The sequence below is a fragment of the Fundulus heteroclitus genome, chromosome 24 (assembly GCF_011125445.2).
Source record: "Fundulus heteroclitus isolate FHET01 chromosome 24, MU-UCD_Fhet_4.1, whole genome shotgun sequence".
Classification (NCBI taxonomy): Eukaryota; Metazoa; Chordata; class Actinopteri; order Cyprinodontiformes; family Fundulidae; genus Fundulus; species Fundulus heteroclitus.
The window spans coordinates 6694993-6714040 of NC_046384.1; the positions used below are offsets into that span (position 1 = coordinate 6694993).

Consider the following 19048-nt stretch of genomic DNA (forward strand, 5'->3'; position numbering starts at 1 on the left):
ATGTGTGTGCTTGGAACACCGGGGCGGTCGGCCTACACAACAGTTCAACCCGGAAAAAGTTACCAAATTCAAGTACATATGTAGCAAGCATTTTGTCGGAGGAAAGGGCCCAACCGAAGAACATCCTGACCCAATTCCAGCGACATCAAGTCAAGGTAAGAGTATTTTGGTGGCCGACATGTTAATAAAGTAGCGCCTGCTACCATGATAGCCTGCTACCAGGATAGCTTACTCAAAAACATTTCAAATGAGACAAACATTAAACATATACCCATTCCTGGACGGTGATTGCAAACAACAACAAAAAAAAAAACGGCCGACGCTGCCATGACCGCCGCGCAGGAAAAAAAAACAAAGCTTACCGTTCATCATCTCGGCCAGTTTTCCAGTCTTTTTAAGCCCTCGAACCTCAAGCCATCGTTTGAGCTGAAGGTTGGTGTGTTCTTCGACAGTTCGGCCAGTAATCCGTGCGCCTGGGACATCGTCTTGGGAAAGTTTAACGGCTGTAAAGTCGGTCAGATCGCTTGTTCTGTTGCGCCTGTAATAGCTGGGTTATCCGTGCTTTCTCTCCTGTATGCCCTACCTAAGCGGCAAAAGGGGCGTTGCTCTTGAGACGGTGACGTCACGTGCACGGTACCGCATTACAGAGCACTTATGTTATCTTTTTACATAATACAATTAATGTCCAAATTATCTCTTAATTTGTGAGTAACAGGGAATATGGTCAAGCTCACCACACCACCAATTTTAGAGGTATTTTGACAACTGATAGCCCACTACTAACCATTTTACCCTTAGAAACACAAAAGTCTGGAATTATAAATGATACTCCATCTTGTCATCTGAATCTTTTGATGCATCTGTGTAAATTTGAGTAGAACTATGATAACTTTTAATATAACTCTGCATACTTTGAGCCTCTAAAATACACTCCTGTTATGGAAATATACAATCATTTCTGTGATGAAGCTGTATTTTTAAACCATAAAGAGTTACCTTATCTGGGAGTCTACAGAGGGGGAAGATTGTAGCAATTAAATTCTTTTAAGCTATGGTTGGACGCCAGGTACAGTCCTAGTCACATAGCAGCTATTGCCAAAGAATGTTAAGCTTTTCAAAACAGACCACCAAGAGGAGATCCAATCGTCCATGTCCTACCTGCAGTTTTCTCTTCTTCTTCATGTGTTTTATGGCGGTTGGCAAACAACTTTTGGTGCATTACCGCCACCAACTTAAATGGAGTGTGGATCAGGATTGAAATATTATAATATCCTACTACTACTACTACTACTACTACTACAAAAAAAACTAAATCCTCTTTATCAAATTAGTCTTTTTAAGATGTCTCAATAATAAAGAATAACCCTCTGATTTAGAGTGTGTGTATAAAAGGTATTTTATGTTTAATTTTAATTTATTGGTCTATTTACCAATTAATTTCTCTCAATTACATATTTACTGCAAAATAATATAAAGTGCACTACTATTTCTACTTGAAAACAAAAATCAGACTTTCCTGTAGCATGTTTCCCTATCTTAAATAACGTGCTATTTAAGCCTGAGTGGCCAAAGCGTAACCGTGATATTACTATTTCCACCTTTCTATTCCTTGCCCTTTTTCTCATAAAGCCTACTTTTATTTGAATATTATAAAACCATCTTCCAGTTCTTTCTTCTTCCCACTGTTTCTGCCATCTTGCTCTAACCCTTTTCTTAATTACTGATTTTATTTCACCTTTACTAAATGGAACTATTATATCAAATAGACTACGTTTACTTGCTTGTTTGGCATATTTATCTGCCATCTCATTCCCTTTTATTCCTATATGAGAAGGAATCCATATAAAAGAAACTATTAGTACCATTGCTTGAATTCTAAATAATAATTGCTGAATTTGTACTAATCGATCAGGTCTGCTGTCTGAATGGTTGTGTTTAAATTAATATAACGCTGAACTAGAATCAGAGCAAACTAAACTTCTTAATGGATAGATTTCTTCAATATATTCTAAGGCCAACATGATCCCAAATATTTCTCCTGTGTAAACTGAAATTTTATCAGATTCTTTTACCTGATTTGAAATTAAATCATGGAACTATAAACAAAACACCATTCCTATTATTTGGATCTACATCCGTAAAAAAATTTAAATATCCATAATATTTTTTTATCTAAATATTGCTGAACCATACTAAAATCGGAAATATCCTCCTTGTTTTTCCGTTTAACATCAAAGTATGATCCGAATCAATATCAGGCAGCATAGATGGATGAATTAATTATCTAATAACTGTTTTACTAACATTTATTTGAGATTCAATACTTTTTATAGCATCATTTTCCCAATATGAACTTTTCAAATAAGCCTTTCATCCAACCATATACCCAAATATTTTAATTGTTTTACCCTTTTCAAGTCATGTCTATAAATTTGTAACTTTATACCTTCAAAAAAATTATTTGTAAAAAAAACAAAACCTCTGTTTTATCTACAGAAATCTTGAATCCCCAACTAAAGGACCAATCTTCTATTTTATTGATGGCTTCTTGAACTTTTTAAATAATAAAAGTTACATTTTTACCCCTCTACAAAATTACTCCATCAGCAAATAAAGAAACACCAACTTAATTTTTCTTATTTTCAAACATATCATTAATCATAACACCAAAAAATAATGGACCAACTATGCTTCCTTGGGGAATACTATTTTCAACATAAATATTTCCTGAAAATTGTTTTCCTCTTCTTACTTGTATAGATTATGCAGAAAATCCTTTATCCAGTTGAACATTGAACCATCTTCCCATCTTTAATTTTATCAAAAATCCTTCCTTCCACATCATATCATAAGCTTTTTCAATGTCAAAGAAGAAAGCTACCACATTCTCTTTATCAACTTGTGCCTTTCTAATTTCATGTTCCAAATACAGAACAGGATCCATGGAATTTCTACCTTTCCTGAATCCACTTTTTTGGATAAATACTTTATCTATTCTACAAAATAAGTCATTTGTTCATTTATCATTCTTTCCATTAGGTTGCATAGGTGAGATGTCAATGCTATTGGTCTATAACTCCCTGGATTTGATCTTTCTTTACCTGGTTCTAAAATAGGAACAATAGTTGCCTCCTTACAAGCTTTAGATAAATGAGCTTCATCCCAAATCTTGTTGTAAAAATCCAATAAAACCCTTTTAGACGACTTACTTAACTGATTTATCATAGTGTATGAAATATAATCTTTACCTGCAGAATAAAAATGAAAAATGAACATTAAATTCTTTAACATTTGAAACACTTTATTTCAAGATTTAATCACAAAGTCATAATCTTTTGTCTACCAGGGCAATATTTTCTTCTTCCCGCTTCCTTTTTTTCCTTTGGACAGACTGTCGAGATGCATTTAAGATGGCTTCACAAACCGAAACATTTATATTATCAACATCCAAATTACTATCAATCTTTTGCATTTCTTCATAATTAATTCTCTTATATTTTTTCCCAATCAGCATTTTTAAAAATCCATCTTTCTATACCTTCCATATAATTTTGTCTAACCTCAAAATCCAGTTTTATTAGTATTGGATAATAATTACTTCCTATGGTTGAATCTTTTAAAACTTTCCAATTACTCATTCTTGCAATATCCTTAGATACTAATATAAGATCTATTGCTGATCCCTTCCTAATATTAATTCTGATACCACTTCCATCATTAATACAAACCAAGTTATTTATATCCATTATTTCTTCTAACCCTTCTCCATCAGAATCATTACTACTATCCCAAAGTGTACTGTGAGGATTAAAGTCTTCACAACAAATGACCTTTCCATTTATATTTTCAATCAATTCACCCATTTCCTCTAAACAAAGTTTTTTACTTATTATAAAATTAAATAATAATTTTAATTATAAAAATTAAACATTTTAATATTTTCATTTTTATTCCAACTTTCTACAGCTATCCATTCTAATTTTTTCCCTTTTCCAAGAAATCTATTTTGAACTCTTTGTCTTGACAGGCTTCTGCCTTGTATGGATTCTCATGTGTCTGATTAGGGTTCCTCTTTCCCTAAATGTTTTTCCACATAGATCACAACAGAAAGGCTTCTGTCCTGTATGGATTTTCATGTGTCTGTTTAAATGTGATTTTTGGTTATATCGTTTTCCACATTGATCACAACAGAAAGGCTTCTGTCCTGTGTGGATTATCATGTGTGTGTTTAAAGTTGATTTACAGCTAAAACTTTGTCCACATAGATCACAACAGAAAGGCTTCTGTCCTGTATGGATTCTCACGTGTGTGTTTAATTGTGATTTTTGGTTAAATCCTTTTCCACATTGATAACAATAGAAAGGCTTCTGTCCTGTGTGGATTCTCATGTGTTTGTTTAAATGTGATTTTCTGCTAAAACTTCGTCCACATAGATCACAACTGAAAGGCTTCTGTCCTGTATGGATACTCATGTGTCTGTTTAAAACTGATGTTTGGCTAAATTCTTTTCCACATAGATCACAACAGAAAGGCTTCTGTCCTGTATGGATTCTCATGTGCGTGTTTAAAGCATGTTTGTGGCGAAAGCTTTGTCCACATAGATCACAACAGAAAGGCTTCTGTCCTGTGTGGATTCTCATGTGTCTGCTTAAACTTGCTTTATTGCTAAATCTTTGTCCACACAGATCACAAAAGAAAGGCCTGTGTCCTGTGTGGATTGTCATGTGTGTGTTTAAATTAGATTTTCGGCTAAATTTCTGTCCACATAAATCACAACAGAAAGGCTTCTGTCCTGTATGGATTCTCATGTGTGTGCTTAAATATGCTTTATCGCTAAATCTTTGTCCACACAGATCACAACAGAAAGGCTTCTGTCCTGTGTGGATTGTCATGTGTGTGTTTAAATGAGATTTTCGGCTAAATCCCTTTCCGCATATATCACAACAGAAAGGCTTCTCTCCTGTGTGGATTCTCATGTGTGTGCTTAAAGTGTATTTCCTACTAAATGTTTTTCCACAATCTTCACAGCTAAGCTTCATTCCTGTCTGGACTTTCCTTTGTGACTCCACTGTTTTCTGCTCTGTAGAACATTTCTGATATCCAGAGTCTGACAAGTGTTTATGCTCAGAGAGAGGGTTCTCTACATCATTGTCCTTTTGATTCTTCTCAGCGCCTTCAGTCTTTAAAGAAATGGAAGCATCTCCATGCATCCTGGTGGATTCTTCTCCATCATTCTCTTCTGGAAGCTCTCTTCCTTTAACCTGGTCTGGATAAAGCTGTGAGAGCAGCAGAGACTGTTCATCATCCAGACTCTTTATGGGAGGAGCAGCGACTGGAAACCTGATGCCATTAATCAGTTCCTCCCCATTGAGCTGCTCTCCTGGCAGACTGATGTAGACTCCCTTCTGTTCCTCCTTTATGTGGGGGGGCTTTGGGTCAAGCAGGTCGCCAGGAGGTCTGTGGTCTAAAGAAGCTTCTTCTTTAACAATCAGCTTCTGCTGAACATCTGCAGGAAACACTGAAACACATAATCCATATTAGAAAGTATTTCGATCTGAACTTGAACTGACAAATTTCAATAAAGCCATGTTTAAGTAATAAAGTTAGATTTAATTATTTGATTTAACTACTACTTTTACTTATTGTTTATTTAGCATTGTTTTTCTTATGCCTTGTTTGTTTACAGTTCCTTTCAAAAGTAATCAGGCCCTTAGCATTTTTCATTTTTGTTGCCTGACAAACTTTCAAGTAAAATACATTTCTGAATGACTGAGTTTGCACTATTTCATTCATAGAACATACAGAACAGTAAAACACAGAATACAACAGAAACCTCAGCATACATGACTATTACAACATCCCCCAAAATGTCAGTTCTTGGTAGAGCTTGTAAATGACCCAGACTATTTGTTCTAACTGATATTTGTTAGATATACTTTCACTCATATATTGTCTTTTGTTTTTATGCCTAATGTTCCTGATTCTTCCGTTTTTAAGTAATAAATTCTACATTAATAGTGAATTACGGCAAAAGGTTCACGGGGCTTTTATTTTGAAGGCATGTTTTTCTATTTCCGGTTCCGGTAAAACGGAAAGAAGCGCTACATTCCAACGGCTGTACCTAACGGTACGTACCTAACGGCCGTACCTAACGGCTTCTTAAAGGACATTACGGGTTCCCATCCACATTTTTTATGGCATCTAGCTGGAAGGCGAACAGGTATAATTTGCTTTGTTGTGTAGTTTTATGTTTATAATGACTAAGTTTATTAGAGTTTATATATCTAAAAGAAGTTTGAATAAGCTAATGCTAGCTAATGGCATTTATCCTATATGGTTTGTTATGTAAATATGAAACATGGTCATATGTTAATTGGAGTAATTTTGTTTTATTTATCTACAGCTCTTACGGTGTGTCTATGGTGTCTGTTTCTGTCTGTTAATAAATGGGTTGGAATACCCCACCATAGTCCATCAGTCCTCATCAATGAGTGCATCGTCTGAATAAAGTCTGGCTAGACTGCTACAGAGATGCCTTTTTTAACTGAAAGTGCAGATGACACGATATTGACCTTTTCTGCCATGTTGTGTAAACCAAAAGTTTATCCAATATGATATATTTTATATTTATAAGTGTGCCCTCATAATATTCTAACAAAAAAAAAAAAAAAACACGGTCATTCATGCAAATTAGAGAGGTCTGTAGTCCTGCTTAGCGACTGAGGAAGGAGATAGAAGTGACATAAGCATGAAAACGACTTCCTGTTTTTTTTCTCTCCCAGTCTCCTGTCTAGCAATGTGGCAATAAGAATTGATGTCTCAATGCCAGATAGAGCTCTTTAACAATCAGCTTCTGCTGAACATCTGCAGAAAACATTGAAACACATTATGTATATTACAAAGTATTTTGATCTCAACCTGAATCGAGACAAATTTTAATAAAGATATATTTAGAAAATTTTGTTAGATTTAATTATTTGATTCAACTACTACTTTACTTATTGTTTATTTTGTTTACAGTTCCTTGCAAAAGTAATCACCCCCTTGGCATTATTCATGTTTTGTTGCTGCATAAACTGTCAAGTAAAATACATTGCTGAATGACTGAGTTTGCACCATTTCATTCATAGAACATGCTGAACAGTAAAACACAGAATAAAACAGAAACCTCAGCAGACATGACTATTACAACATCCCCCAAAAAGTCAGTTCTTGGTAGAGCTGCCTTTTTTTAACTCAAAGTGCGGATGACAAGATATTGACCTTTTCTGCCATGTTTTGGAATCCAAAAATTTATTCCATGATATATTTCATAGTGTGCCTTCATGATATTTTAATTAAAAACAAAAAAAAAAACCACGGTCGTTCATGCAAATTAGAGAGGTTTGTAGTGCTGCTTAGTGACTGAGGAAGGAGATGGAAGTGACATAAGCTTGAAAACGACTTCCTGGGTTGTTGACCACAGGAAGAGAAGCTTCATAGCTGACAGTTCCTAAAGTTTTCAGAGTTTTGTCGGTTGTATGTTACAGCTATACCGTCATGTAGTAATGCAGGTTTTTGTCTAAACACTCACAAGGACAATGTTAGTGTATTAAAGTTCCTTGAGGATTCTGAACGATGGTCAAAGTAGGTGAAGCAGGTCAGACGAACTCATGAGAAGCGTTCGCTCTGTGCTCTGACCATTTTGAGTTGGACGGTTTTGATTTTGTTCCCATCTTAAGAGTCACTAGGTGGTTCAGTACAACACAACTGTGAGCTGCTGCCTATGGCGGTACCCAGTCTGAGCCAGGACCAATCAGTAATCAGAAGGACCACAGACTGAATGTTAAAACTGGTCTAGACTTCCAGCTTTACACCCCAACCCAGCCCTGGAGCTGGTGTAGTTTCAAGGGGGAAACTTGTGCAAAAACTCTAGAACTTGTGCTATGCTCCTTTATTAAATGTGTATTTTTTGTTTACATTGACACGTGTATAACATTTGTTATCATTGGGTCATCTTTACCTTGTAAATGGAAGAAGAAAAATTGATATTGGCTTCAAAATTCAGCCCCATGTATCGGGTATTGGTTTGCCTGATGTCAAAATAATCTGTATCTGCCTTAAAAAACCTGTATGGGTCGATTTCTGATGTGTTATAAATGTAGGAGACAGATGTTTAACTTTCTGTACATCTTCAAGTGTCTTTCTGCTTTTCTGTTGCTTATCTAAAAACAGAAAATTGCTTTTGGATGTTTAAGACACAGTGTCTATCCATTTCTATGTGGATGATCTGATGGCCTGTATATAAAATATTGCTGCATCTCATGTCCTCAGGATAAGCTCAGTCACCCCCTCCACTATGTTTCAACAAAGTGAAGGTGATTTTGTCTGATCGGCTGCAAATGAATCCAGTCAGTTTTTGGCCTTTAGCTGCAACACAGGACACACAAACTAAATAAATCCTTACTGTTGATAGGAGCATCAGTTAATGGAAACCTGGTATCAGTCTCCTCCTTCATAACGAGCTGCTCTCCTTCCTGATGGACCCCGGGTTCCTCCTGTTCCTCCTTTATGTGGAGGAGCTCTGACTCCTGCTGCTCCCCCTCAGGACTCTGTTCTTCAGGAGCCTCTTCTTTAACATCTGCAGCCAACACTGAAACACATTACATGCATTATGAACAAGTGGATCTTTACAATGTCACAACAATGTGTAAAGATTCAATTTAGAGAAAGAGATTTGATCAGCAGTGTATGCTGCTGTTGTCGGCAGTTGAAAAACCTGGCTTCAAACAATTACTCGCCACTCTTGATCCGCGATATAAATTTCCGGGACGCAAGTTTTTCTCTAACAGCGCTCCCTAAATTGTGTAACAAGTGCAGAGAATCAGTGCAAAATGAGCTGAAATCTGTGTCCTTACACGCCACAACCTCGGACCTCAGCCCTGCGTCAGCCTCTCAATTATGAAACCTGAGAAGTAACTAGTGTACTATTCCCACCTAAATGAGCTATTTTATTTATTTATTTTGTATTTTGGTCATTTTACTGGTCACCTTAGTTTATTCTTTGTTAGTATTTAATAACATAACTCAGGTCTCAAGTTGTTTTTCTGTTATGGTTAAAAAAGTTGGTTAAATAAAGATTTAATTTAAATTCTGTGTTTGTGTTCTTTATTAAAATTAAATCATTTAGCAATATCATAAAATGTCCAGGCAGAGCTGCACATAAAGTATGGTTTTAAATATTTTCAATAATTATCTATCAATATGCATTTTATATCGATAAGCTTGTTTTCTTTATTGTCCAGCCCTAATCTATCTACATCTACCTTTCTATCAATATCTATGAATATTAATATATAGTTATCTATCTGTAACTATCTCTCTAGCTAGCTATATGAATCACTTTTACGTACAAAAGAAAAATCACTTGTTATAATTACAACCAGTGTTGTTTTTGGCAGCCATCTTAGTTTTAGTCTTCAGGGCGAAAATTATGGTTTTAGTCACATTTTAGCCATTACTAAACCAAATAGTTTCTGTCCAGTTTAGTCGACTAAAATTCAAAAAGGTTTTAGTCTAGTTTTAGTCGGTGCTGTGCTGCAATTCGTAAAGCAACAGTTAAAAATTTTGAATAATAACCAGATTCCTTACCAGACTGACAGCTGTTTTAGCATTTAAATAACTTAAACAAGTGATATAAATGAATAAATGAATGATGACGAAATAATTTATTTAATATGTTTTGTGACAGTTTGTATCCAGAAGTTTTATTAAAAGAGTGAATTACCTTAAGTATCGTTTATATATTTATTTTGTATTAATACTAGGGCTGGGCAACGATTACAATTTTTAATCGTGATTAATCGCATAATTTGCCCGATTAATCATGATTAATCGCATTGTATGCGCAAACTCCAAGAATGAATTCAAAAGTAGTGTAAAGAGCACTTTTATTTTAATGTTCTGCTGCCATATGAACAAAAGTGTTGTAACATTTGTAGCACTTATTTTATACTGGATATTTTCAACCCATCTATTGAATTTAGTGCACTAGTTGATCTTTTCTTCACAAGAGAACAGCAGCACCGCAGTCAAAATATGGCCTTTTTTGACCTGCTGTATATTAGCCAGTCCCTAAGCTTGATGTATCATGAAACTGTTGACCTTTTGGGTTTTGTGGTTTTTATTTTATTGTTACAATTAAATAATAATAATAATAATAACAATAATGTTATGTTCAGTGTTTTTTCGCTAATCCACCTCTTATATATTTCAATCCTTATGTAATTTTGTCTGTGTTGTGTGCACCTGCCTGTTGCTTTAATCCTATAAATTTCCCCGTCGTGGGATAAAAAAAGGATTAGCTAATGTTATCTTATCTTAAATAACACTTTTTATTATATGTACTGGGTTCTTTGAAGGTCTTAATTACATTTTCTGTGTGGGCTCCAGTAACATGATAGATAATATCTACTTTGAAAGTTAACATGAACTGCTGCTGAAGATGACCACTCTGATCTACCTGGATGTTCCATGGAGGACTGAAACGCCTCAGTCAGTGACATCAGTCTGTGGGTCTGTCGGGGCAATGAGAGAAGTTTTGTCTCCTCTCTACCGTTTCTGTGGCTCGACGTTTTCATGTTTTTTCACGTGCTTAGATAAATTTGTTGTGTTTCCACTGAAATTAACCGGCTTTTTACAAAACATACAGCTTGATTTCATTTACGGTATTAAAATAAAGCCAAACGGTGCTACTTCCTCTGTTCATGTTTTTCCGCTGCTGCGGTCTCTCTTAGCTGTTTGTGTGTTAAGTTTGTGTGAGAGCTGAGTGGGCGGGCCAGGCTGAGCCTGCGTGCTGATTGGCTGGCGCCGCTGAGCCATGTACGATAGGGGAGGGGGAGCACCAGAGTGCTGCCGTGACAGCGCGCTGCAGTCAGCGGTGCTGACCGACACTGACTGAAAGCATGTGAGCAACATGCGTTAATGCGCAATAAAATAAATATCGCCGTTAATAGTCTAATGAATTAACGCGAAATTAACGCTTTAACTTGCCCAGCCCTAATTAATACATAACCTCACTGTTTTCGTTTATAATATTTGCAATAACATGATAGTGTAACATTTGTGTCAATAATCTTCTAGCATAAGTTATTCTGTGTGGTGGGAAGGGGGCCCCCTAATCAAACTCTGCTTAGGGCCCCCAAAAGGCTCGGGCCGGCCCTGCACAGGAGGGAAGTGGGGAGAGCGGCTGCAGATAAATGCTTCATTCAGAACCAGTCATGGCTGCAGCTGGATCAAAAAAACATTTCTGCTAACTAGATCCAGTCTAAAAAGCCTCTTGTTCTGTTTATAAGTTTTGTTCTTATAAACAGGCATGCTGCCTAGGGCTTGAATTCAGGTGCGCAAAATTACGTTACATGTAATTTAGGTGCGCACTTTTAAAGGTCATTTTAAGGAACTTGTAACAGCGGGGGATTCAGCTCAGATCCGTCATTCCTCCTGTTTCCTCTAATGGAGTCTTTACATTCATGCATTTTCCCACTGAGCAGCAATCGGGGGAAAATCCGCCCTCCTCACCGCTGCAATCCGGTATCATTAAGTATAAATTAGCAGCAGCAGGGCTGATACTTCTTAGCTTGTAACGAACAGATTCGCAAAAATGTGATGCATTTTAAATGTCCGACAAACCATGCACTAATGTTTTTGTCCAGTCCCGTCAATGAAAACTCACACCCACGACTCATCATGTTTTCATTATCAGAGATCCATGTTTAGCTCGTCAGTTTTCGTTATCGTTATGAAAAAAAAGGGGCGTCAACGAAATAATTTCGTCATCGTTGCCGAAAACAACACTGATTACAACTAGTTATAAGATATAACAGTTCAGAGGAACTTTCCGGGGCAGACAGACAAGAAAATGCTTAACGATGCTACATGCTAAGATAGCATTAGCACCTCCTATGCTATATGCTAAGCTAGCATTAGCACCTCCTATGCAGAGCTGCAGGCTTAGCCAGTTTTCTGGGGGAAACCCTGCAACGAGTGCTGATGAAGAGGAGGAATCCATCAGCTGCTGAAAACGGCTCCTAAACTTTAGCTCCATCCACACAGTTAGCATGAAGAAGGAAATCTCCAAACCTGATGGGTGCAGCAGAACTCTGGGCTGGAAAACATCCCCCATCATTGGTGTCTCCTCTGCTGCGTCCTGCCGCTCTTTGAGCTCCTGCTTCCCTCCAGTTTCTCCGCTGTGCCTCCAGCTGCTGGACTTCTTTCCAGACTTCATCACCTGCAGCAGCTCCTGCTCTCTTTCAGATTCACTCCCGATTCTGGCCTCACAGCAAAACTGGAACAAAGAACCCAAAGGGACCAACGTGGCTCTGACAAACAACCAACGAAACCGGAAATATCTTCTTCTTCGTCTATTGTATCTTCTGGCAATTTACATACTATGTGCATTACCGCCATCAACTGGACGGAGATGTCATTTAGAATTATTATTATTTTTTTATTGTAAATGTTACAAAATACAGAACAATGGCAGGGCGAATTGTACACGCATTTCACGTCGAAACAACTTCTTTACAGAAAAAGTCGGAGAGTGACCTGTCATACCATAACATGGAGCATCTTCGAGCAAGTATAAAATAATTAAAACCATGAAATAATACAGAAACAAGACTTCATAAATATTACACCATTTACACACCTGAATTGTATTCAACACTGAAATACCTTGCACATCACTGTTCTTAATACGAATTGAAAGAATTTCTGCAACCAGAATAAACAATAAGGGGGAGCATCCACATCCTTGTCGTATACCTCTTTTACTCTCAAACCTACAGCAAGTACCTCTTCCGAAAGTAACAAAACTATTTATTCCTTTATATAAAATAGCAATTGCTTTAATAAATTTATCACCAAATCCAAAATGATGTAGAGTTTTTAGCATAAATGTGTGCTTCAAGGAATCGAATGCTTTATAAAAATCTAAAAAAAGAATAAAACCCTCTTTTTGTATCATTTCTTTATACTCTATTAAGTCTAGTACTAATCTAATATTATTGTGAATGGATTGTCGTTTTAAGAAACCTGATTGTGATTCACTAATAACTGCTGAAAGGCCTTCTTTAAGTCTAGCAGCAATAGCTCCTGAGAATATTTTATAATCAACGTTGAGCAGTGTTATCGGTCTTAAATTGTCCAACAACCTTTGATCTTTTCCAGATTTAGGAATTAAGGTTATCAGCCCCTGCTTCATACTTGCTGTCAATTCTCCATTCTCCAGACATTCCTTAATGATTTTAAAAAGGATTTCCCTTATATCAGCCCAAAAATGTTGATAAAAATTGGTTGTGAGGCCGTCTGTTCCTGGGCTTTTTTTCAGGGACATTTTGCCAATAGCTGCATCTAATTCCTCAATCCTAAATTCAGACTCACATGAACTTTTCCAGGATTCATCAATTTGTGGAATGAATTATTTAATTTGATCAAATATTGAATTGTCATCATCCCCAAAAGAACTAGAGTCGTAAAGGGTAGAGTAGAGTTTATCTAGCTGATTTTGTAGCTGAATTAACCTGTACTTATTCTGGTCATTATCATCCACTGAACCACAGTATTGGGAAATATCCCTTAGTATGTAGCTTTCATATTCTTTTTATTTTTCTCTGTAGAGTTTTACTAAAGTAAATAGAAAATTCTCTCATTTTAAATTTAATGTACTCCCATTTACTTACAAAATTTTCAAATGTTTCATCCCTTTCAATACTGTGAATAATTTCCCTTGCTTTTGAACAGTAATCCTTGTTAATCAATAAATTAGCATTAAATTTCCAGTAGATTTTATTATGTGATCTTGTGGAGGGTTGTAGTGTTAGGGTTATGCAGCAGTGATCTGAAAGTGGAGCTTTAGAGATGGTTACAGATGAAACAAGCCTGGATATTTCAAAACTAACAAGCCAGTAATCAATTCTAGATTTGATATCATAATTTGGTTTAAACCATGTGAACTCTTTTCTATCAGGATTTTTCTCTCTCCAGATATCAATCAGATTATTTCTTGCCATGAAATCATAGATTATCTCGTTGAGTCTTGTTCTACCTGTTCTTGAGGGCCATCTATCATTCCATTCACCTGGACTCATATTCCAGTCTTCCCCAAACACCAAATAGCTTGTGGGATAAAGAATTTTAAGTTCCATTATGACTTCAGTTATTTTTACCAGTAACCTTTTATTTTGCATTTCGTTATTGTATCCATAGACATTTGTAATAAAAAACAACCTATCCTCTTTTTTTACAACCACAATTAAACAAAGTCCTGCTACATCTGCTCTGTGTGTTAAAATCTCCCCTGAAAACTTGTTAAAGCAGATAGCAACACCAGCTGACTTATTTGAGCCATGGCTGAATAACATCCCGTCGCCCCATTGGTTAGTCCAGAACGTTTCATCCACTTCTGCTGAATGAAGTTCTTGTAACAGAAAACAGTGACAGTTTTACCCTTTACAAAACAAAAAGAGTGCTTTTCTTTTCACAATGTCTTTGATGCCCCGAACATTTAAGGAACCGAATGAAAAAGTTTTATTCATAACAAGAACTTAAAACGCTTAGAAACAAAAATATAAGTTGAACTGCTCACCCTACTAACAGCAGTTAGTAGGGTGAGCACAAATCAGTGTGTCCCGTCTTTATGTCATTCTGAAAACTTCTCCGTCTGCCTCTCTTAGCCGTCTCCAATCTTGCAAACAAACCCTGCACACACATGGAATAAAAGAGTGACAACTTCTTTTCAAGTTCAGGAATTTAATAACAGAAATAAAATGAGCATCCAGAAAACAGCATTACATAGTGATGTTCATCTGAATAAACACAATATTTCAATTAACAAATCCTGTCTACTAGGCTAGTGAAACTTAACAAAACTACTAAGCAAAATTACGATACAAAGAAGCTAAGGAACTATTTACATGCATAAACAAAAGACAAAACAAAAGTGGTTGGTCATAATCAGAATAAATCAGTGAATCCCGTTCACTGCAGATCTGATTAAAAAACATGGAATGGAGTTAATAACATGTGCCATGTGTTTCAATCCATTCACAATGCGAATCCTGAGTTAAACAAAACATTATTTGATGAAATTGGCTGGAATTAATCCTATAGCTGTGTTGTAAGTTTTTGAGAGTTGGAACCTAAGGCCTCCTCCTCTGTTCAAAGTTGTTTTTTCTCTCTTAACGTAGATGGTTTCCTTCACACCCCTTTCAAACCATCTGTCTTCTTTGTCCAAAATGTGAACATGTTGGTCCTCAAAAGAATGTCCTTTGTCCTTAAGGTGTAAGTGGACAGCAGAGTCTTGACCTGAGGAGGTAGCTCTCCTGTGTTGAGCCATGCGTCTGTGGAGAGGTTGTTTGGTTTCTCCAATATAAAGATCAGAACATTCCTCTCTGCACTGAACTGCATACACCACTCCGCTCATCTTAGGTATGGGGGTTTTGTCCTTGGGATGCACCAGCCTCTGTCTGAGGGTCCTGTTTGGTTTGAAATGTACTGGGATTTTGTGTTTGGAGAAAATCCTCATGAGTTTTTCAGAGACTCCAGTCTATATATTTTTTTTACCAATCTGTATAATCTGACCCAATCTGTATAATCTGATTGGATTTGACTTTGTATAGTGCCTTGAGACGACATCTTTCATGAAATGGGGCTATATAAATAAAATTGAATATCATTGAATTAACACTAGCATTACCAGGGTTTTCGTCCTCCCCCCTGAAGTCCCGAAAGAGGGTCAAAAGACCCTGAGTCCAAACTGACGACTCTGGTGGCTCAAATTAGCATCCCTTGTTCAATTGTAAATAGGCCCATTGCCTGAGGAATCAGCAAGGGGGGAGGAGAGCCGAACTCACAAAAGCATTCCACACTTCTGTACTGTCAGGCCAGAAGGTACGTGTGAATAGTCCATGTTGGGGGTGGGTGCGATCTATGATGGAGGCAGCTCTACAGTAGAAAACTAACCAAATTAGCAACACGGGTTGGCGTTCAAAGTTACTGCAGGACTATCATTGGATGGGGTTAAATAATAATAATAAAAAAAAGACACATTTTACTGTAGGCAACCCGTGTTTACCTTACAAGTTTTCCTTGAAAATTAAGGAGCTGTTTGCTGATTTCATACATCAGAACACCCAAGAAAACAACTTTTATTTCATTAGATTATAATTGCACTGCATTTAACAAGGTCCCCTTTTTTTACTCTGACCAGTTTCCCTGTATCTAGTGAATATAGCATCCTCCAAAGAATAAAAGCAACCAACACTATCACTTTACAACTATTACCCTGCATCCATCCATCCATCCATCCATTTTCCAAACCGCTTATTCCCTCATGGGGTCGCGGGGGTTGCTGGTGCCTATTTCCAGCGTTCACTGGGCGAGAGGCAGGGTACACCCTGGACAGGTCACCAGTCTGTCGCAGGGCAACACAGAGAGACAAACAGGACAAACAACCATTCTCACACACACTCAAACCTAAGGACAATTTGGAGAAGCCAGTTAACCTAACAGTCATGTTTTTGGACTGTGGGAGGAAGCCGGAGTACCCGGAGAGAACCCACGCATATTACCCTGCAGTGTGGATAAAACTAAATACTATAATAATAAACAATTGTTTGTTATTAGCAAAGTGCAGCATTTTTGGGATACAAAATCTCTAAAACCATTGTGTATGGTTTATTATGTATGTATGTTATATTATAAATCAACTAGCTGCTTGGGAGTCAGGGTAGAAAAATAAGCCTACTCTGTGCTACCATCACAAACAAGGTAGTTCTGAAAATTATTTTAAAGAAGGAGATGTTTGTCTGAGTGATACCCTGTCAGTTTAGGCTGATGACCATGTCCTGGTCATGGACCATGTCTAAGTATGCCCCTCTCTTTCCGATTTCAATCGAACAATAACACGCTTATTGTTTCAATCGAACAGTAAGTTTTGTATTGACTAGAATTTAGTAATTAAGCAATTTTTTTTAATCTAGGATTGTCAGGCCCTGAATACAAATGCAGTCCACACTTTTTCAGATTTGCCTTTGAAAACCACTTTTTAAACCACAGATCCTTTTCTATTCACATTACAATTATGCACTAATTTGTACGAGTCAATGTCATAAAATACCAATGAAATACACTGATGTTTGTAATCATAATTTAAAATGCAAAACAGTTCAAGTAGTACGAATACCAAATTGTCCAAATTGCCATTGCCTCTTATACCCTTGTATATTTCTCATGCTGGAATTTCAGTCCTCTTGACTTAGACACAAATACTTCTGGTCATTGCTCACAGCTGTACCTGGCAGTTAGTAGGCAGTAATGGCCTTATTTACAGAACAAAAGCGCCGGTTCACAACTGCTTATAGGATGCTAATTAAAATCCTTCAGGTCAGTCGACCCGTCTCTGGGCTCCAAAGGTAGAAATGTTAAATGACCCTTCTCTGGTAATTCTAGTGTTAAACGATGGGTGTCGGCTCCTCACTGAGAGTTAGTTTGTTTCTGAAAGCTGCATGGAGCTGCTTGTGTCAGAAAGTGGAAAGTGAAGAGCACCTTCTCTTCCCCTCTGTTAGACACAAAGTAAAGGCTTTCCGAAATTGGTACAGCTTCCCACAATAATTTTCTTAGTGAGGACCCTATAAAAGGTCACGGAACAGGGGGTAAAAGCTATAATTAGGTGTTTTCAGATGGAGGCAGAGGGTTTTAGGTGTGCCTTTAAAACATCAACAGATCTCTAAAATAGCGTACCGCACATGTGACGTCACCGTCTCAAGAGCAACGCACCTTTTGCCGCTTAGGTAGGGCATACAGGTAGAGAACGCCCGTAGCAACCAGCTATTACACGCGCAACAGAACCAGCGATATGACCGACTTTGCAGCCATTAAACTTTCCCAAGACGATGTTCCAGGCGCACGGATTACTGGTCGCACTGTCGAAGAACACGCCAACCTTCAGCTCAAACGATGGCTTGAGTGTCGAGGGCTTAAAAAAGACCAGAAAACGGGCCGAGTTGATCTAACGGTAAGCTTTGTTTTTTTTCCTGCGTGGTGGTCATGGCAGCGTCGGCCGTTTTTTTCTGTTTGTAATCACCGTCCAGGGATCGGTATATGTTTAATGTTTGTCTTATTTGAAATGTTTTTGAGTAAGCTATCCTGGTAGCAGAGTATCATGTTAGCGCCTGCTACCATGATAGCCTATAGACCAGTTCATTGTTAAAAACATTGTTCGTTGTTTTGATGTGGGTTTTTCACGCATGCGCGCCGGACTGTTTGGCAAAAGGCGAACACAACGGCGGACGCAAACAGAGAAACTGACGAGTTCTCCAGGTATTTTTCTTCTTTAGATAACGTATCACAAGATCGTTTTAAGAGTAAGTTGATGGTTGATGGTGTCAGATTGCCAGATCCACACAGCAAAAGCCTGAAGGGACGGAGCGAGTCTGTGAAATGCTGGCCAAGGGTATCTTACCGCGACACAGCTGCTTTATAAACACGCAGGCCAGTACGGACAAGAGAGCACGAAAGCATGAAACCACTGGACGGCTACAATTATTTTATATCGGGAAAAAGGCTCCAGCAAACGCCCGCGACGCCATGAGGGATTAAGAGGGTCAGAAAATGGATGGATGGATGTTCAGACACGTTTGTGTAACAGCAGAAAGCAGCATCGGACACAGGCCGCGTCTCATCAGACGCCCGGTAGGTTTAAAAAAAAAAAAAAAAAACATTTTTCACTACGGATTATTTAAGTGCTTTTGTCTTGTTAAAATGGGTGGGGGTGTCGGCGACATTGCAGCGTGAACGGGGGCGTAATAGCAGCAGCATCGGCTGCTGCCGCTCCTCCGGCCCGTGTAGCGATCGCCACCTCCCCTCCGCCGCTATTTAAGTAGAACAATGACTAGAGCAGAATTAAGTTGTATTTACCGGAGATGAAGTGTAGACTGCAAATTCTCTCGTAGAATGATGGCTCCCACAGTCCATTGGGAGTGTCTGCCTGCGCTCTTTTCATTGAAAATAT

General features: G+C 37.6%; 1 protein-coding gene across 1 annotated transcript; it reads right to left on the minus strand.

The window, feature by feature from the left end:
• Nucleotides 1–603: 603 nt before the first annotated feature.
• On the minus strand, nucleotides 604–5294 carry LOC110367882 (gastrula zinc finger protein XlCGF8.2DB; the record flags this gene model as incomplete). The annotated part of the gene is made up of 2 exons (XM_036128040.1): nucleotides 4376–5294; nucleotides 604–620 (listed from the first exon to the last, which is right to left on the minus strand). Coding segments are annotated over exons 1-2 (852 nt in total), but the record flags the coding sequence as incomplete, so codon positions are not given.
• Nucleotides 5295–19048: the final 13754 nt, after the last annotated feature.